The 19,967-nt window shown below is 47.6% G+C and overlaps 1 protein-coding gene and 1 pseudogene across 3 annotated transcripts in view; one reads left to right on the forward strand and one right to left on the reverse strand.

Moving 5' to 3' along the window:
* The window catches only part of slc12a2 (solute carrier family 12 member 2), a 66,909-nt gene extending 47,455 nt beyond the window's left edge, over positions 1 to 19,454 (forward strand). For both annotated transcript variants that reach the window (XM_023961198.2, XM_023961199.2), the window contains 5 exons: positions 1,473 to 1,584; positions 12,194 to 12,280; positions 15,090 to 15,225; positions 16,330 to 16,397; positions 16,730 to 19,454. In XM_023961198.2, coding sequence (XP_023816966.1) covers positions 1,473 to 1,584; positions 12,194 to 12,280; positions 15,090 to 15,225; positions 16,330 to 16,397; positions 16,730 to 16,865 — 539 coding nt within the window. In that variant the 3' untranslated portion in view covers positions 16,866 to 19,454. The remainder of the gene's footprint in view (positions 1 to 1,472; positions 1,585 to 12,193; positions 12,281 to 15,089; positions 15,226 to 16,329; positions 16,398 to 16,729) is intronic.
* Positions 3,545 to 6,042, reverse strand: LOC144996449 (uncharacterized; annotated as a pseudogene). Its single transcript, XR_013659392.1, has one exon. The product of XR_013659392.1 is annotated as an uncharacterized LOC144996449 (transcript).
* Positions 19,455 to 19,967: the final 513 nt, after the last annotated feature.

Raw genomic sequence — 19,967 nt, forward strand, 5'->3', positions numbered from 1 at the left:
GTCCCTTCTCTGATAGTTTTCCCCTCCAGAACACGTTGATCAGCGTTGAGCTCGACATTAGCTCCATTTCTGCAGGGGAAACCCGATCCGGACTAATAAGAAAGCTGAGCCCCCCCCCCCCATGCATTGCAGTGCTATAAACAGCAGCTTCTATAGGAACAAGCTGTTCTTCCTGTTTGTGCTCCTGCTGCCACTGATGTGAATGTAGAACTCTGCAGTCTGACCTTTTGACCTTTACTGACAGACTAGAAAACCTCGTGGATATTTTGTGAAATAAAATAGTTACATTAGGAGTTTCTGGAATCAGAAACGGATTTGTTTTAAATTAGCTTTGGATTTTATCCACTTATTAGAGTTTAATCAAATTTCAAATTGAAACAGTTTCTTAAAGACAGAATTTATCTGGATAAGTGTACAATAAATGTACAATACATCGCAAATGTATGGTTATCGTGATATCAAGCTGTGCAATGCGCAGATCGCAAAAGACGATGAAGATAGTGATAAATATCTGAAGTTGTTGAAATGGAAGTTAGATTTTTGGTTGTTTTATTTGTTCTTGTCTGTTAGTTAGATCGTCATCAGAATATTGATCACTAATGTGGAACATCACAAGCTTTCCTCATATCCTGCAGCCCTAATATTTGTTCATTTTATATCAATAAATGATGTTTTTATGTTAAAGATATGAACTGACAGTGATTTGGTGGATTTCCATGCAAACTTGGCGAGCAGAAGGAAATGATTTTTGAAAGGATGTCTGCAGTCTGAATACTTTAAACTCTCCTTTTTCTTCTATTTACAGTCGATATTTCAGTGTAATTCTAGTGTCTCCGTTGACGACGGTATGAATAAAGACATTGTTGAATTGTAAGGACGACAGTAAGTCCTGAATATGTGAGCTGCTGCTGCAGCTTTCAGGATGCCCCCCCCCTCAGGGGAACCAGATGTCCTGGACTCTGCATTCCAGACTTTATTAGAAATCATAACGCGGTGTTTTCATATCGATCAGTCACCCCACAGGGCGGATGACAACACGCAACAAATCCTGAAAACGAGGGGGGGTCAGGCCTCCAGCAGCCCAAACATCCAAACCAACGGTTGAGCTGGCCAAGACCAGAACCAAGATCCCAACTAAACGGCTTTTGGTTTTCATCTGGGGCCAAACAAATCAGGATCATTGATCCCCCCCCAGTGGGGGAAACTCCTTTCAGCTGCTCGTCTGCAGGACCTCGTTCTGTCAGTCCTGAGCACAGACGTGTTAGAACAAACACGGCCGTCCTGCTGTTGATCCTCCCTGTAATGTTAGCTATAGCTAACACAACACTGAGCATATTTTCTATTCAGCCTCATTCTTCCAGTGTTGCAGTGACATGTGAGCCATGCCGTCACTTTTCACAGAAAAACCCTGAAGGACACTAAGGTGGTGTTGGTCTGACCCTTACAGCTGTGGTCTGTTTGGTTCTGTCCAGGTCTGACTCTGCTGATCCCGTACCTTTTAACCAACAAGAAGAGGTGGAAAGAGTGCAAGATTCGCGTTTTTATTGGCGGAAAGATCAACAGGATTGACCATGACCGCCGAGCGTAAGTACTGCCTGGTTTTTAGGTCCATCTCCATTAAAGACTGTGCAGCGATGGCCCAACGTCCAATAAGACAATCCTACTGAAGCCCCAAAGCTCCTGTTCCGCTGCACGCTTCATATGATTGCACATGCGTGCTGAAGGGTCGGCTTCATGCTCCGTCCATCCAGGTGCTCTGAACCCGCAGGACTCCATCAGCTCAGTTTTTCCTTCAGACTCTTGATGAGATGTCAGAGATTTTAGGTAGATCACAACCAATTCTCATTGAAACGGAGGAAGATTTGCAATAAACATGTTTCTAAATATTTCTTCTAAAATGGCATGAAAGGAATGGAGATTCAAGTGTTTAGTGTATCTATGGGAGACCAAGCTGAAGTCTCTTGTCCGGTTTAGGGAGTTAATTCAGGCTAAATGGAACGTGCTGAGAAGACTGAAAGAGTTCTGTCTGTGGGACATTTGACATTTCCCAAACGTCCTTCTGGGAAGGAATACCTTCATCCTGAAGCTCCAAACATCAGCTACAGGTTGTCATGAAACAAGATGAGCCTCTTTTGGCCCACAGTGGAGACATTTCAATGCTGCAGCCTCACAGATGGAAATCATAGAGCAGAATCAGTCTGAACAGAGCAAAGAAACGTCACTTATCACATGATCTGCACAGAGAATCGCACCAGGGGTCAGAATAATGCAGGCTAGGGAAAGTTGCTCAACACGTTCTCAAAGTGACGAGAGCCTGAAGTACAGAGACTAAAACCACAGTGGTTCCCCATTTCCTTGATGGGGCGTTCCCCATCAAGCATGGGGGCCTTGCTTCCATCCTCCTTTCTGGAGAGAGGCCGCCCCAGGGCGGAGCTGGCCTTCCTGACCGGCTTGTCCGGTTTCCGCGGGTCTGCCGCTGAGATGCGGCTCCAGCAGCAGACCTCGCCATAAAGCTGGCCGACGCCGCCACAGAGTCATAGGAGGTGTTTGCGAGTGGTCCCTGTACCGTGTGAACACCCATGTCCGTGTAGGAGTGGTCCAACAGCTGCTGCTACTGCTTCCCAAACATTCCAGTTTGAGTCAGGAGTACCGTAATTTCCAGGTTTTAGAGCGCACCAGATTACAAGCCGCACCTACTCAGTTTAAGGAGGTTACGTCAGAATTTAAATACACAAGCCGCATGTTGTTACCAACACTATCGGCCCGTCACTGATCGTCCTGACCTACAGACTATACGACCGGCTTCAGTCTCACTGAGGGAAGAGTTAAGAGTGCGTCAACCCATTAAAGTCATTCAATTCAATTTTATTGAACAGTCGTCTCGATGGGCTTCGAAGTAAAACATGAACTCAAAAGGATCATGAATACAAAGAGTTCAATAGAAAAATACTAAAATGAACTAACAAACTGACTAAGCTATACTGGCATCCCTGCCTTTAGACCCCCCTTCTCTGTAAGGAAAAACTCCCAAAAAACCGGATTCTGGAAAAAACGTAGAAACCTCAGGGGTGTCCACATGAAGGAGGGATCCTCCCCCAGGACGGACAGGCGATTTACCAGAACTCTTAGAGAAGAATTAACTTATCTAAATCTACAACTACATATATAAAGTCCAGCAGACGAGCTTCATCCAGCCGTGGTTGGGGGGACAGTCAAAGGCGCGAGACGAGCCGGAGACAGGAACCACAGCCAGGTGTAGGAGCAGGAGCAGAGACGAGGTACACGGTCAGGAACAGGAGCACGGATGAACCAACTGGAGTCTGGAAGCACTCCCACTCCCCAGGAGGGGAGAGGAAAAGAGGGACAATACATGAATCACTGCACCAAACAGAGGCATGGAGAACTAAATGATGAATAATGATCAAGAATAGAGGAGAGAGGAAGAGTAGAAGTAGATGAGAAAAGAGGACAGAACCCCAGAGCACCATAGTTACCCCAGCTGCAACTTCTAGCAGCCTTTAAAACAAATAGTTATTAAGTTTAATTTAAACACATTAACATTAAGTTAAATAATCTCTGAATACTAACTAGTCTGACAATAAGCCTGTCCACAGAGGAATGTTTTCAGTCTAACTTTGAATGTAGAAACTGAGTCGGCCTCTCTTACATGAGCTGGGAGTTTATTCCATAAGACAGGGGCTTGGTGGCTAAACGCTCTACCTCCAACCGTACTTTTACTAATTCTAGGAACCACAAGCAGTCCTGCATTTAGTGAGTGAATTGTTCTGATTGGTTGGTAAGGGACTATGAGGTCCTTAATATAGGACGGGGCCATTCCATGTAAGGCCTTCTAGGTTAACAGGAGGATCTTGAACTTGATTCTAGAATCAACTGGGATCCAGTGAAGTGAAACTAACACAGGAGTGATGTGATCTCTTCTGCTGGTTCCAGCTAACAATCTAGCTGCTGCGTTCTGAACAAGCTGGAGACTTCTTAAGGAACTCTTAGGACACGCTGCTAACAAGGAGTTACAGTAATCCAGCCTCGACGTAACAAATGCATGGATGAGTTTTTCAGCATCACTCTTAGAAAGTAGGTTTCTGATCTTAGCAATATTCCGCAGGTGAAAAAAGGCAGTTCTACACGCCTGAGATATGTGAGCCTTAAATGATAAATCCTGGTCAAATAAAACCCCAAGGTTTCTAACTGTGGAATTGGGGGCTATACTTATACCATCCAGGGAGACTATCTGAGCAGACAGAGCATCTCTGAGGTTTTTAGGACCAAGTATAAGACCTCAGTTTTTTCTGGGTTCAAGAGGAGGCAATTAATTGTCATCCAGGTCTTGATGTCTCTGATGCAGGCGTTCAGTTTCTCTATCTGGTCATTCTGGTCAGGCTTCATGGATAAATACAACTGCGTATCGTCGGCATAACAATGAAAATTAATGCTGTGTTTCCTGATTATGTTTCCTAGGGGTATCATATAAAGCGTAAACAGGATCGGTCCCAAGACTGAGCCCTGTGGGACTCCATAGTTGACTCGAGTGCACTGAGAGGAATGGCCATTTACATTAATGAACTGATACCTATGGGACAGATAGGATTTAAACCACTGGAGGGCAGATCCTCTGATCCCTATGTCCTGCTCTAATCTATGGAGTAAAATACCGTGGTCGATAGTGTCAAAGGCAGCACTGAGGTCCAACAGGACCAGAATAGAAAGTAGTCCCTTTTCTGAGGCCAATAACAAGTCATTAGAGACTCTAACTAGTGCAGTTTCCGTACTGTGGTGGGGTCTAAACCCCGACTGAAAGTCTTCAAAGTGGCTGTTGTCCTGTAGGTGGCAGTTAAGCTGCTTAACTACAACTCTTTCTAGGATTTTAGAAATAAAGGGCAGGTTTGATATCGGTCTATAGTTGGCCAAGATGCTAGGATCCAAACTGGGCTTTTTCAGAAGAGGTTTAACAACTGCATATTTAAAAGACTGTGGCACGTAACCCGTTTCCAGAGAGGCATTTATCATTGTTAATATGGAATCACTAATTAGGGGATAAGTTTCTTTAGAAAGAGAGAAACAGGAACATGAAACAGGAACATGTGGTTCTACTGAGCTCTGACTGCGAGTTAATTTAGCAATAGTGCTAAAAAGAAATCTTGGATTGTTTCCATTCTCTGATATTATGGTTGAATAGTACTGGCTTCTAGCTCTACGCAGAGCTTTTTTATAATTTAATAGGCTATGTTTCCAGATATCCAGAGACTGCTCTGAACCGGAGCGACGCCATTCTCTTTCCAACTTACGAGTTTCTTGTTTAAGAGAACGAGTTTCAGCGTTAAACCACGGTGCTACTCGGTTTTGTCTAACAAACTTAGGTTTCAGGGGGACAACAACATGGAGTGTACTCCTGAGGGCTTGTAAGGCATCATTAACAAAGTGGTCTTTTATACTAGGACTGATACTATGGGAGCTGGTCTCAGAGTATTTTCTCAGAATATCACTAAGTACTGGCTGAACTGTGTGTTTAAACTCAGACACAGAACGGTCAGTTAAGGTTCTTCTAAGCTGTTTCTTATTCACTGGGGCAGAAGGATGTTCCAGTGTAAGCTGGAAGGTAATCAGAAAGTGATCAGAAATGATGGGGTTAAGAGGAAGGACACTCAGCTGGCTGATCTCTATCCCATGGGTTAGAACAAGATCCAGGGTGTGCTTATGACAGTGAGTGGGTTCATTCACACTTTGGGTGAAACCAACATCATCTAATAAAGCTGCAAAAGCCTTTCCTAGGCAGTCACTGGGGTCATCAACATGAATATTAAAATCCCCTAATATTATAATTTGATCAGAATCTAAGACAATAGTCGATAGGAAGTCGGAAAACTCAGTTAAAAATTCTGAATATGGGCCGGGGGGGCGATAAATAATTATGAATAAAACAGGTTTTTGAGTTTTCCTGTTTGGGTGACTTAAAGACAATATGATGTTTTCAAATGAATTATAAGCATTTTTAACTTTAGGGCTGAGAAGTAATGTAATGTACATGTGACCATCCAGTGTCTAGAATGTTCTAAGAATGTTCCCTTTGGATTTTTTGGATGTGGCAAAACAACAGTGGTGAACTTTAGGAAACTAACATGTGAATGGATTTGACATCCATTCTAGTTTACTTGTTGGTTTGGACACAGATTTCATTAACTTGATGATCTGGAAGAAATCCAAGAATCTGGAAAACTGTTCAGTAGCAGGAATTTCTGTCTGGGAGTTTGGATGAAGAGGATCTGGATCCACTTTAGGACAGAGGATCTGGATCCACTTTAGGTCAGAGGATCTGGATCCACTTTAGGGCACAGGATCTGGATCCACTTTAGGACAGAGGATCTGGATCCACTTTAGGGCACAGGATCTGGATCCACTTTAGGGCACAGGATCTGGATCCACTTTAGGACAGAGGATCTGGATCCACTTTAGGGCACAGGATCTGGATCCACTTTAGGACAGAGGATCTGGAACCACTTTAGGACAGAGGATCGGATCGGATTGTTTAAAATGAACCGATATCGACTAGGAATCGGATCGGCAACCACAGATTGATATGAATGGAATCGTTGTTAAATGAATGGTTACTTTTCATCCTCTCCTTCCTCTCATGCAGTCCCAGGTGGCAGATGACATCCTAAAGACTTTAGAGTGACATTACAGCTGTGTTACTGCATACTGAAATGGCACCAGCACGAACATCTGAATACATTTTAACTGACTTAATCATTTAACCCTTGTGTTATCTTAGATGACCCCCACCCCCCCTTCCATTGGTGTGTTCTCCCTACCATGACAAAGGTGGATAAAGGTGGAAAGATTTCATGTAATCCATGGACACCAGTGAAGATCACAAATCATTGAAGAAAAAAGGTTCAGAGCACTGTCTAGTGGGTCTAGATGACCCACCTCCCAACGTTAAAGTGCCTAGGCTAGCACAAGGGTTACAGTTGCACATTTTTTTCACAGAAAACCTGTTTAAGCTCCAAAAGTCACATTATTCATAGAAACCTACACCAAAAAAAATGCTGGTAAAAATAAAATGTTCTGATGTTTTCTTCTTTGAGCTCTGGCCATAAACCCTAAAACAACAGATGTTTCATTAGTTGTATTTTTATGTTCCACCATCTGTAATTTGGTAAAAACATGGTGCTCTGTCACCTGATGCGTCTCCAGTCTCTTCCCGTCTCATTGTACCCTCTGCCTGCCTCCCACTCACCTTTTGTGGGATAAAACCAGCCTGCTGCTCACAGTAGAGCCTTTTATCTGCAGCGCCGCGCTTTGAACTTCCTGTTGTTTTGACGGCAAACTGCTCTTTTCAGCAGATATCCAACATGGTTGGATTTGATAGATGTTTGAGTTCAGTTTTTGGTGAGTGCAGTGTAGAGTTGTAACAAAATGGTCATTTAGAATGTGAAGATGTGTATTCCCTCATTACATCTACAACTGAAATGGAGGCCGTTTGTCTCAACGCTGTTGGAAAAGGTGGGTTAAACCGCAGGTTATGCTCAGATATTTTATGCTTGAAATAATGAGAGTGCAAATTAGAGGGCTGCATTGGGTCCCGCCGGGGCCCGCGGGACCCAATGCAAATCTCGTGGGATTGGGCGGTTTGAATTGTGCTGCGGGCGGCACAAAAAAACCCAGCAGGATCAGTTTTGCCATGAATATCTCATGAATATATATTAGCAGACTACGTTAGGCCGTGCGGCTGTTGGAGTCTTATGTACTGAAGCTCCGTGAAGGCACCAGGTAGAGACGCCCAATGGCCCCTGTCATCTAACCTGTTGTTGGGGGTGTGCAACGCCCCGCCTCTTAGTAAAATTGTGTTCTTTAAAGCCTGATACCGCGGCCGTGTGTGGGCGGAGCTACCAGCTAAAGTTATGGTCTGATCGCTGCATGGAGCGGTGTCTGTGTGCATCAATGCATGGTAGACACGGAGCCTGTGGAGAGATCAGGTTTATTCTTTTGAAGAGTTCTAGATGGTAATCATATTTCCATGTTTGAGTTCATGAGATCATCCCAGAATAAGTCTCTGCTTCAACTCCTGCAGTGAAAGCTGCGTCTGGGCCAAAGAGTGAACATTTCTGAGCAGCAGGATGGTTTCATGCAAAGAAAGAGAACCACAGATGTAATCTTTGCATTGAGGATGTTGATAGAGAAGCACAGAGATGGTCAGAAAGACACACTGTCTGTAGATCTGGAGAATGTTTATGTCCAGAGAGGAAGTGTGGTAACGTATGAGGAAGTCTGCAGTGACGGAGAAGGATGTCAGAGCAGGACATGCATGAGGGCTGTAAGACAGTGGTGGGGTGTGCTGTAGGGGGGACAGAGGAGTTCAACGTGGAGGTGGGATCACATCAGGGATCAGCTCTGAGCCACTTCCTGTTTGCAATGGTGATGGACAGACTGACAGATGAGGTTAGACAGGAACCACCATGGACTATGATGTTTGCAGATGATACTGTGATTTGTAGTGAGAGCAGAGAACAGGTGGAGGAGAAGCTAGAGAGGTGGAGGTTTGTCCTGGAAAGGAGAGGAATGAAGGTTAGCGGCAGTAAAACGGAGAACTTCAGAATGACTTTATGGATCCCACAGGTGGGAAATTTGTTCATTACCGTGGCAAATGACAGAATTGTAAACATAAGAGAAAATGGAATAAGAATAATATAAAAATGTAACATAAATGTAAACACATAAGGTGGAAAAATTCAAAAAGCTATTTACAGACAGTACAGTTAAAGACGTGCAAAAACGTGCAAAAGTCATCTGCTACACTGAAGTATTGTAGAGTTGAATTGTGTTCGGTAGGAAGGATTTCTGGTACCGGGCAGTTTTGGAGCGGAGCTGTCTGAGCCTCCTAGAGAAGCAGCTCTGCTGTTTGTCCAGAACAGGCTGGAGAGGAAGGTCTGGATTCCATAATGGATAAGATCTTGTTTAGTGACCTCCTCTCCATCACTCCTTCAAATGATTGCAGCCAATGACAGAACCCGCCTTCCTGATCAGCTGTTCAGTCTGTTGGTGTCACTGACTGCAACGCTGCCCCCCCCAGCAGACCACAGAGGAGAACAGGGTGCTGGCCCCCACAGACTGGTAGAAGATCTCCAGCATCCTGCTGCACACATTGAATGACCTCAGCTTCCTTAGGAAGTAGAGTCTGCTGCAGGCCTTCTTGGACACAGCAGTGCTGTGGCTCCTCCAGCTCAGTCTGCTGTCCATAGTCACACCCAGGTATTTGTACTCCTCCACCACCTCCACATCCCTGTCCAGGATGCAGAGAGGCTGCAGGACTGTCCCTTTCCTTCTGACGTCCATCACCATCTCCCTGGTTTTGTCCACAATGAGCAGCAGGTGATTCCCTCCAGCCCACTCCACCAATCCGTCCACCAGCCTCCTGTACTCTTCCTCCCGACCACCGCTTGTACACCCCACAACCACAGAGTCATCAGAGAGTTTCTGTGGCTGAGTGAGTTCGCTGCAGCAGATGGATGACAGCATCATCCACCCCCAGGCGCGGCCGGTAGACAAACTGCAGGGGGTCCAGAGAAGAGCTCACCACCGGTCTCACCTGAGCCAACACCAGCCTCTCCAGCACCTTCACCACATGAGAAGTGAGGGCAACTGGACGGAAATCCCTGGGGGGGGATGAAGATTACTTATTGGGAACAGGGACCAGGCAGGAGGTCTTCCAGAGGGGGGGCACCCTCTCCAGTTTAAGGCACACCTGTGCAATAATCATGCTGTCTAATCAGCATCTTGACATGGCACACCTGTGAGGTGGGATGGATTGTCTTGGCAAAGGAGAAGTGCTCACTATCACAGATTTAGACAGATTTGGGAACAATATTTCAGAGAACTGGTTATTTTGTGTGTGTGGAAAATGTTTCACATCTTTGAGTTCATACCATAAAAAATGGGAGCAATAACAAAAGTGTTGCGTTTATATTTTTGGTCAGTGTAGTTTGCAGTTAACACAAAACGTGATACACTATCTTTAGGGGGCACCGATCACAGCTCTTTTTTGGATATCATTTTAGCCTATATTCATTTTTTTCCAATTACCAGCACCGGACCACTGACCGCCCCGTTGCTGCTGCAAGCTTTTCTGTAGAACTCTGGTTTCAAATGCTGCATCCTCGCTGTGTGGGGGTTTTACAAATGTCAGAAAAGGTTTGTTGTAGTCAATATGTATGTGGCAAACTCTCCACAACTTATTTTAGTATTACATAAACTGCAAATTGCAATTCTTTCCTAAGTCTTTTATTGCAAAACGACTGCCAGACTGGCGACATCTCGGATTTAAGCTGGTGGTTCCTTCCTCTTGCAGAAACCTACAGGCAGGACTCAGTCTGCCTTCAGTAAAGACTGACCAATTTTCAGACCTTTGTGGAGGCTGATCAGGTTAAAGATGAGGAACGTAGGGGACAGTGCACCCCTAATTATCCCATTTTTAAAATGCAACCCACCAACAGCTTGAAGCCTTTTTGCATTTTAGATTTAAAATAACAAATCAAACCATCAGCAAGTTAAAAAAACGACAAACTGAAGAGTCCAGTCCTTGTTCCCTCAATAAAGACTGAAAAATAGAGCTTCATGTTTAAAAAAACCCCAAACTTCTACAGGTTCTACTAGTGTGGTGGAAAGATGGAAGGATAACTTTGAAGAACTGATGAATGAGGAACATGTCAGAGATCACAGAGGAGAAGAGGAGGATGTTATGGAGGAGCAAGAAGCAAAGATTAATAGGGATGAAGAGGAAATAAGTGGGTTTGAGTTCATCCAGGCGGACGCAGCGCTGCACAGATCGCCTGGTGTTTGGAGGTACTTTTTTGCCCCACTGTCACATGTCAATCCAAAACAATGCATTGTGGGAAACGGCGTCCCAACAGTTCTTGTTGTTGAAAGTGAGGCTGAGCAGAAACAGCTGGCGCTCAATGAAGGAAAGCTGAGTATTTTGTAACTTTCTCAGAAAATGGATCACAGATGAGAACTAAATGAGATTTTGGTCATAAAATCAACATCACTCACTTTACCGTTAGAAATTCTGTTACTTGAAACATTTCATTCTGTTATGTTTTTACTGATAATCAACAAAAGGAAGTCATAAAGCATCACAAATCAGCTGTGATTGTGTGTTTTATTGTTGCCTCTAAAGGTTCACTTCAGTTTCTAGGTTATGTATTTCTCAGGGACAGTGGTCACTGAAAGCATCAGCAGAATCAGCCCGCCTGCCGTTTGTCATGTTTTCCTCGGACACATTTCTACCTTAAAAGCTGAAAACAATTGAAAATATCAAAAGGAAAATTTACACTATTGATAAAACGTCCATACATTTGAAAACATGATGGGGGAGGGGCGTATTAAAATTCAATGGAATGTTCTAAATGTTTTCAAATAAAAACTCAAACATTCCTTCATTTTCAATCCAAATGTTTTCGTCCAGATTCCACGTCATTCCTTCCTCCTCTAAGGTGGAACAGTCCACGCATCTGCTCCTGGTCCGGTCCAATCCAATCTTAGAACCCTTTGTGGCCCATGAGCCCAAACGTTTGCCCCCCCAGACTAGCCTCACAGCTCCCAAACATTTGCCCCCCCCCCCGCCCGGACTAGCCTCAGATCTCCCAGTCTAACGGCATCAGGTTCAGCCCGCAGTCATCAGCTGGGCTTAGTGACGTGTCATTAGTGCAGAGCAGCAGCTATGAAGCGTGGCTCTAAATCTGTGTTTGGACGACACATTAGTGATGCAATGACAGCTGATTCCAGAGGGCAGAGCTGGAATGTTCAGGTACGACGCAGCTTTGTTTCTGTAACTCTGTTCCTGCCAGATACTAAAGCTCATTTATGAGGAACGACCAGAACTCCAACATCAGTGAAACACGCCTCCAATGGAACTTTTTGTACGTTTTCATGTTTCCATAACTGGTGGTCGTGTGACGAGCTTTGCCCAAGAACAGGCTTGTTGTCGGTCCTGGATGCGCGACTCGTGTGGAATGTGACCACAGCTGCTGTTTTGAGACGGGACAAACGCCAGACGGGAAATGAGTGTTGAATCCGGAACCCGTCTGATCTGCAGAATCCCTTCTGGGTTCATGTTCAGCTGCTATCATCAAAGCCGTCCGTGTCTTTCAGCCCTCTTCCCTGTTTCTGCTCCCTTTAGGATGGCCACTCTGCTGAGCAAGTTCAGGATAGACTTCTCGGACATCAACGTGCTGGGGGACATAAACACCAAGCCCAAGAAAGAACAGTAAGTCTGTCAAACACGCATGATCTTCAAGTCCCAGCTCATCAGGTTAACCTTTGTGGAGGAATCCAGAGGAGAAGGAGCCATTTGCTCTGGTTTCCTGGAGCGGTGAGCTGCAGTCTCTTGGAAACAATTGGCTAATTGAACCCTGCAATCCAGCCTTTGTTCAAGTGTCGAGTAAGGAGGCACTGGTTCCCATTTTTAGAGTCTGAGAGCATGAATTGGAACCCACAATTTCTGGGTCTTGGAGCGCCTACCACTCATGTTTCAGCGTTTGTGAGGTTCTGGTTCAGCCTCTGAACTCCAGGTTTACAATGAAAAACAGCGGATTTACGGGGAAAACGGCTGTTGGAGGTGAAAACGTGTCAGATTCTTTCAAGAGAGTGAGCTAGTCTGCACCATCCATCTGTCAGCCATCCATCCATCTATAATCCATTCATCCTTCTATCCAAGATGTAAACGTCTGTGTGGACGGGTGTGGATGGATGTGGACAGATGTGGATGGGTATGGATGGGTATGGATGGGTGTGGACGGATGTGGATGGGTGTGGACGGGTATGGATGGGTGTGGACAGATGTGGATGGGTGTGGACAGGTGTGGACGGGTGTGGATGGGTGTGGACAGATGTGGACGGGTGTGGACAGATGTGGATGGGTGTGGACGGGTGTGGATGGGTGTGGACAGATGTGGATGGGTGTGGACAGATGTGGATGGGTGTGGACAGATGTGGATGGATGTGGACGGGTGTGGACAGATGTGGACGGGTGTGGACAGATGTGGATGGGTGTGGACAGATGTGGATGGGTGTGGACAGATGTGGACGGGTGTGGACAGATGTGGACGGGTGTGGACAGATGTGGACGGGTGTGGACAGATGTGGACGGGTGTGGACAGATGTGGACGGGTGTGGACAGATGTGGACGGGTGTGGACGAGTGTGGACGGGTGCGGACGGATGTGGATGGGTGCGGACAGACGTGGACGGATGTGGATGAGTGTGGATGGGTGCGGACAGATGTGGATGGGTGTGGACGAGTGTGGATGGGTGCGGACAGATGTGGATGGGTGTGGACGGATGTGGATGGGTGTGGACGAGTGTGGATGGGTGCGGACAGATGTGGATGGGTGCGGACGGATGTGGATGGGTGCGGACGGATGTGGATGGGTGTGGACGGATGTGGATGGGTGTGGACGGATGTGGATGGGTGCGGACAGATGTGGATGGGTGTGGACGGGTGTGGACGGGTGTGGACGGGTGTGGACGGATGTGGACGGGTGCGGACGGATGTGGACGGGTGCGGACGGATGTGGACGGGTGTGGACGGGTGTGGACGGGTGTGGACGGATGTGGACGGGTGCGGACGGATGTGGACGGGTGCGGACGGATGTGGATGGGTGCGGACGGATGTGGATGGGTGCGGACGGATGTGGATGGGTGTGGACAGGTGTGGATGGGTGTGGACAGATGTGGATGGGTGTGGACGGGTATGGATGGGTGTGGACGGGTATGGATGGGTGTGGACAGGTATGGATGGGTGTGGACAGGTATGGATGGGTGTGGACAGGTGTGAAAGGGAGTGGACAGGTGTGGATGGGTGTGGACAGGTGTGGATGGGTGTGGACGGGTGTGGATGGGTGTGGACGGGTGTGAATGGGTGTGGACAGATGTGGATGGGTGTGGACGGATGTGGATGGGTGTGGACGGATGTGGATGGGTGTGGACAGATGTGGATGGGTGTGGACAGATGTGGACGGGTGTGGACGGGTGTGGACAGATGTGGATGGGTGTGGACAGGTATGGATGGGTGTGGACAGGTATGGATGGGTGTGGACAGGTGTGAAAGGGAGTGGACAGGTGTGGACGGGTGTGGACGGGTGTGGACGGGTGTGGACGGGTGTGGACGGGTGTGGACGGGTGTGAATGGGTGTGGACAGATGTGGACGGGTGTGGACGGATGTGGACGGGTGTGGACAGATGTGGACGGATGTGGACGGGTGCGGACAGATGCGGATGGGTGTGGACAGATGTGGACAGATGCGTCACCGTTTGTTTTGCTGGGACCAATGTGGCGTGGAGCTCAGGTTCTCCAACATGTTGGCTTCCATATAGCATGTTGTAGCTGTCCATTCTCCTCAGTCAAGCAGGAGAAATGTGATGTTTATTGTGTCACACTGCCCCCTATTGGATGAGAGGACTCATTGCAGCTGCAATGGAATGGCTTTCAGGCCAGACGCTCTTCAGGTAAGATGAGGATGAGGTTTATTGGCGGTGTTGGAGGAGGTGTGTGGTGAGGAGGCGACCAAAGAAGACACGAGACACGGGCAGAATCTGAATATTTCCCCGTGATTTCTCTCTGTAGGGGCATCTGGAGGGGTGGGGTATTCAAAAATAGTTTTATGAAGCTCTAACCTTTGAAAAATGGGGGGGCGTTCTGGGTTTACATTTAAATGTAACTGACCTTTTAAAGCTGTAAAACCGAAGCTGTGTATTTTCTGAGTGCTGGCAGCTCCATACTAACCTGGGTGACCAGTGACTATTGATGACATCATCGAGTGGGAGTGATGTCTGAATTAGACACTATTGGACTACATGTGGGGGTAGAGAGAAGCCATAGGGGCAGATTTCCGATTCTGCCTTAGAGTAGATCAGAAGTGGAGATCATCCGCATAGAAAACCAGCCGTCAACTAGCTGGACATCGGTCCACTTCCTGGTTTGACACATTTGCAGTAAACGCAGCATGTTGGCGAGTATGAGCCGGAGATGTTGGTGTCTGATGGCGTCTGTGATGGACTGACCCTTCCCTCCTGCAGTGTGGCTGCCTTTGAGGAGATGATTGAGCCGTACCGGCTGAAGGAGGACAACATGGACCTGGAGGCGGCGGAGAGGCTGAAGAACAGCGAGCCGTGGAGGATCACCGACAACGAGTTGGAGCTGTACCGCGCCAAGGTACGTACAGGACGTCTGTTCCACTGAAGAGGAGGTGCTCTGGGGGATTTTAAATCATTAGCCCCCCCCCCCCATCCTGTTGGTCTGAACACCCTCCAATGGTGCGGATGAATTTCCTTCCAGCGGGAGGGATGGAAGCAGGATGGAAGGACTGACCTGCTAAAGCGGCTGCAGCTTTTATGAGCAGCATGAAGGTTTTTAACCAGCCCCCCACCCCCATTATAAGTCAAGCTTAGGATTGAAAACATTGCAGGAAACCCCCATCAGTCGTGTGTAGTGAGTGGACTCGGTCACATTAGCCGCGTTTCCACGGGCAAAAGTAATCGGAATGAACGCCTGATCGGAAAGAAAAGGCGCCATTCGGAATAGTCTGCCCCGGTCAGACTCGTTCGGATCAGAATTTCTTTCCGATGGAGATAGGTGGGTCATACCGATCGTTGATCCGATGGTGGAGCATGTAAACGGTCATTCCGATCGTGTGTCAATACTGCTCTGGTTTACGTCACGCATAGACGGTGTTTCGCTGACAGAAAGCTTTGGAGCGCATACGGAACCGACCAGCTGCTCTGTGGACGCCCCGCTGTCGCCCCGCTGGCTCTCCCCTCTCTTACACCCCTCACAGGGGGATGCGGGGCAGGAGCGCTTCGTGCCCCCGACGCTCACTCGCTCCACTGGCACCCGAGTGAGCAGAGGAGCTGGATTAATAATTTTGTGTCTGAGGGGAGGGAGGCGTTTTGTTGTTTTGTTATGCCAGCCGTCCCGCCGCTCTGGGTTGGCGGCTGCAGGACTCAGGAGGAACCGCCAGCTCACTGCGGCAGCGGTTTGTTTAGAACGGGACCTATTTCCTCATCCGGGTGATTTTACACGACTGCGCTGCCCAAATGATTCATTCCGAATGAGCGTGTGAGCCATGGGAACGTTTGTTTAATCGGAAAAAGGTTTTCTGATCCCATGTGCACGGGTGAATTTTAACCCGACCATTGATCCCATCAAGATATTCTGCCCGTGTAACCGCGGCTACTGATGGGTTAGGTTTTACCGGAGGTGACACACACGGCTGTGACGCTGATGCAAACTCGACCTTTCATCCTGTTTGTCTTTCAGACCAACCGCCAGATCCGACTCAACGAGCTGCTGAAGGAGCATTCCAGCACGGCCAACCTCATCGTCATGTAAGCGTCCCGCCCGCTGGCGTCTCTGTTCAGGAACCGGCAAACGAGCTTCAGGTCATTCAGAGCGGTTCAGTCCCACATCAGAGCGTAACAGCAGATCTACACTGCATCCAGACGTGCTGCAGAGTAAAAAGCAGCCGTCGGTCTAAAACTGTTACTGACTTCCCTGAAGCTCTTATTGAATGCTAGTTGAAGGCCCAGACATGGTCAGTAACGTCCGTTTGGTTCTGGTTTGTCCCATTCACTGATCAATAATGCTGCTGTGTGCCTCAGGCGGACGCTCTGACCGCTCTGTCCCCCGTTGGCTCTAACCCCACCTCCGTCTCTTGCAGAAGCCTGCCTTTGGCCAGGAAGGGGGCGGTGTCCAGCGCCCTCTACATGGCCTGGCTGGAGGTGCTGTCCAAAGACCTGCCGCCTGTCCTCCTCGTGCGCGGCAACCACCAGAGCGTCCTGACCTTCTACTCCTAGATCCTGATGGACCCCGTGTTCTTCTGTGCCCTGGATTCAGACCCCCGTACCCCATGATTCCAGCCTCATCCCAACACAAACACTGCTGTTCATGTGCGTCCACAGACGGGAACGTCAGGGTGGAGCTGTCCCCGCCGTTATTTATTCTGAGAAGTTCCCTCTTTCCTCCCACTTCTGCTTTTGGGTTTGTGTGTTTGAACGGACGTGTCTTACAGTCGGGGGTGCACACGCGTGTCACATGCGTGTGCTGCCGTAGAACGGTTGTCCTGTTTGTTCCAGCAATAATCACCGTTGTTTTCTGCACCTGCTGGGAGGGAAACTTGTTGAAGGCTTTGCAGCCCCCTCTGAAGCCTTATGGAAGTGCCTTCCAGTCTGACCCATGACCTTTTGTTTCTACCATGACTCGACTTTTTCTACTGCTGGGGGAGAGTTGTGCGTTTTTATTGGTTTGTTTTGGTTCCTTTTTATTTGGTTGGGTTTGCTAGCAGAGTGTGGTGATTAGAAAAGTGTCCAGTTGAGTGCAAAAGCTCTTGCTGTTCTTTGGCCTTTGACCCTGAGGGGGCGTGGCTTTGCTTTGGGTTCTCCGGGGTGGTCTTCCGGTCGCTGTGTGGTCTTAGAGATCCTACAAGTTTGTCAGGTGGAGATGTTTTTCCACAGGAGCTGCTAGTTTTTCTTTGCATGAGTTCTTCCTCTGTCCTCCCGCCTCGTCCTTCCCTCCACCCACTTCCACCCCGCCTTAAGGACAGAGCGGCGTTTGCTCGCCGCTCTTCTGAAGCCATACCGGCTGGGCAGTTTGGTGAGAACATCCGTCATGGAGTTTCAGCACTAAATATGCATTCGAACGCGTCCTGGGAGTTTTCAGTTTCCGAGCGAAGCGCGGGCCTCCAGGTGCTCCACAGCGTGCTCTTCAGTACACACTACATACATGACGGACCGTCATCTCACCACGTCTGAACTGTCGGCCAAGCAAGGATGGACGTCTATGCACACCAGCTCACTCACTGATGTCCCGGTCCTTTGGGTTCAACCTTTCATCGGCGGCAGGACTCCACAGAAAGCCTTAAAGAAAGAACTTCACCTCCAGAACTGAGTCCAAAAAGGTTCTGTTCTAGTCTCACTGGACACAAAGATGGAAATGAGTCCAGTTGTTACCCAGCTTCCAGTACAACGCTGATGCTTCATGGGAAATCCCTGTAAATGAATGTAACTGATAGATGCATGTGTGGATCTGGTCCTCCAGCTGCTGCCTACACTCACTAAACACGCCGCTTTCATCAGGCCGCAGAGGCTCAGGTTCTGCTGTCTTGAGGTCCGGTTGTGTGAACTTCAGTCAGACGTGAATACAGCCGTCTCATGGATCCTAACCCGTTTTCTGGCGTCCTCCGCTTGGAGCAGACGTTAAAATGTTGACTCTGTGAAAACTGCTTCTGCTGAGAAAACCATCAGAGGAACCTGACATGAACCAGAGGACTGTGATTGGTCGACGGCCATCGTTCAGTTCTCCTTTGATCAGATAAACGTTTCAGACTCTAAAAGTCCAGATTCGGGGGGGGGCTTTGGGCTGGCAGGACAGGAACTGGGACCCCAGAGCGTCGGTACATCGGCATGTTTTCTCCAAAAATCTAGTCGTTCTCTCTCCAAGTCGGCCTTGAGCTGGCTTTCCCCCTTTGCAGGTCACATGCAAACTTCACCGTGGAGACGGCGTTTGAAGATCTCACAGACCTCACCTCCAAGCAGGCACCGCCCCTGAAGTTGGCCTGATGAAAGCTCGTGGGCGTGGCTCAGAATGTCCCATTCGTGGTTAAACTGAGGCAGAGGAAACGTCCTTAGGCTAGACGCCGTTTCCTCTGACAGTAGAGCACAAGATGACTTTTCTTTTCTCGTCTGTTCGCCAACACTGCCACGCCTCACTGCGACTAAAGCCCCGCCTCCAGATCTCTGCTTGGCCCAGAGCGCCGCTTTCAGGCGCCTCTGGTTACGCTCGTAAAGGACTGTGTACATATAAAGGCACACATATATGCATCAGTTTGACCTGGAGCTTTGCACCCGTTAAAGAAAGCTGAACTCTTCGTCATTTTTGGAGGTTTTCTGTGTCGCCCATCCCAGCGCGGCTGCAGACCGCTGCGTCATGTGACCTCTGGAGATCTCTTCTTCTTTTTGCCAAAGTTCAATTTCCTCTTGATTTCAGGATGAGGATGTTTAGAGAAACTACACGAGCTGCTTCTGGAGTGTCTTTTCTTTGCCATAAATAGCAATGAAGCTGTAAATAAACTCCATGTAAGGGAGACCAATCATTGAAATACAAAGAAACTATATTTTAGCTCTTTTTCTCCTCTGATTTTGGTTCATTTGCATGTTCTCTTTTGTTCAAGCAGATCTTTTTTTCTTCTATTCAAAGCTTTCGATGCGTTTGGGGGGGGGGAGTCCTGAAGCTGGCTGCTTCTGCTGGACTTGTGGTTGGGATCCATCCGGCTGGCTGCAGCATCGTCTTTTTATATGCTGTTTTAACGGACACCAATGCTTTTCTAACACCTATTACTAGTACTTTGTAATCTTTATCAAAATGAATAAATCCAATGAAATCAGAAATGTTGCTTCTGTTTTTATTGTTGGCTCTGAATGAAAATGACGACATGAATGTTTCATCCTGTAGAAGAATTTTAAACATCGAATAATGAAAGTTAGGATTTGCCTTACATTTATTTAACCCTTGTTCTATCCTAGGCACTTTAACATTGGGAGTTGGGTCATCTAGACCCACTAGACAGAGCTCTGAACCTTTTTTCTTCAATGATTTGTGATCTTCACTGGTGTCCATGGATTACATGAAATCTTTCCACCTTTATCCACCTTTGTCATGGAAGGGAGAACACCTCAATGGAAGGGGGGGGGTCATCTGGACCCCATAGGATAGCACATGGGTTAGAGAAAAGCAGGATATAGATTCATTGAACTAAGGTGGAGACTCTGAACTGCTGATCGTTTCTCTTTGAGTTGTCCTGTTACTGATTATTGGAAACCAAACATCCATGCCACCCCCCCCCCCCCCCCCCAGCAGGGTGTATTTTCATAATTTTCTACAAAAAGCCAAAAGTCCGTTGA

This window comes from Oryzias latipes, chromosome 12 (assembly GCF_053564925.1).
Source record: "Oryzias latipes strain Hd-rR chromosome 12, Olatipes_Hd-rR_3.1".
NCBI classification, from domain to species: Eukaryota; Metazoa; Chordata; class Actinopteri; order Beloniformes; family Adrianichthyidae; genus Oryzias; species Oryzias latipes.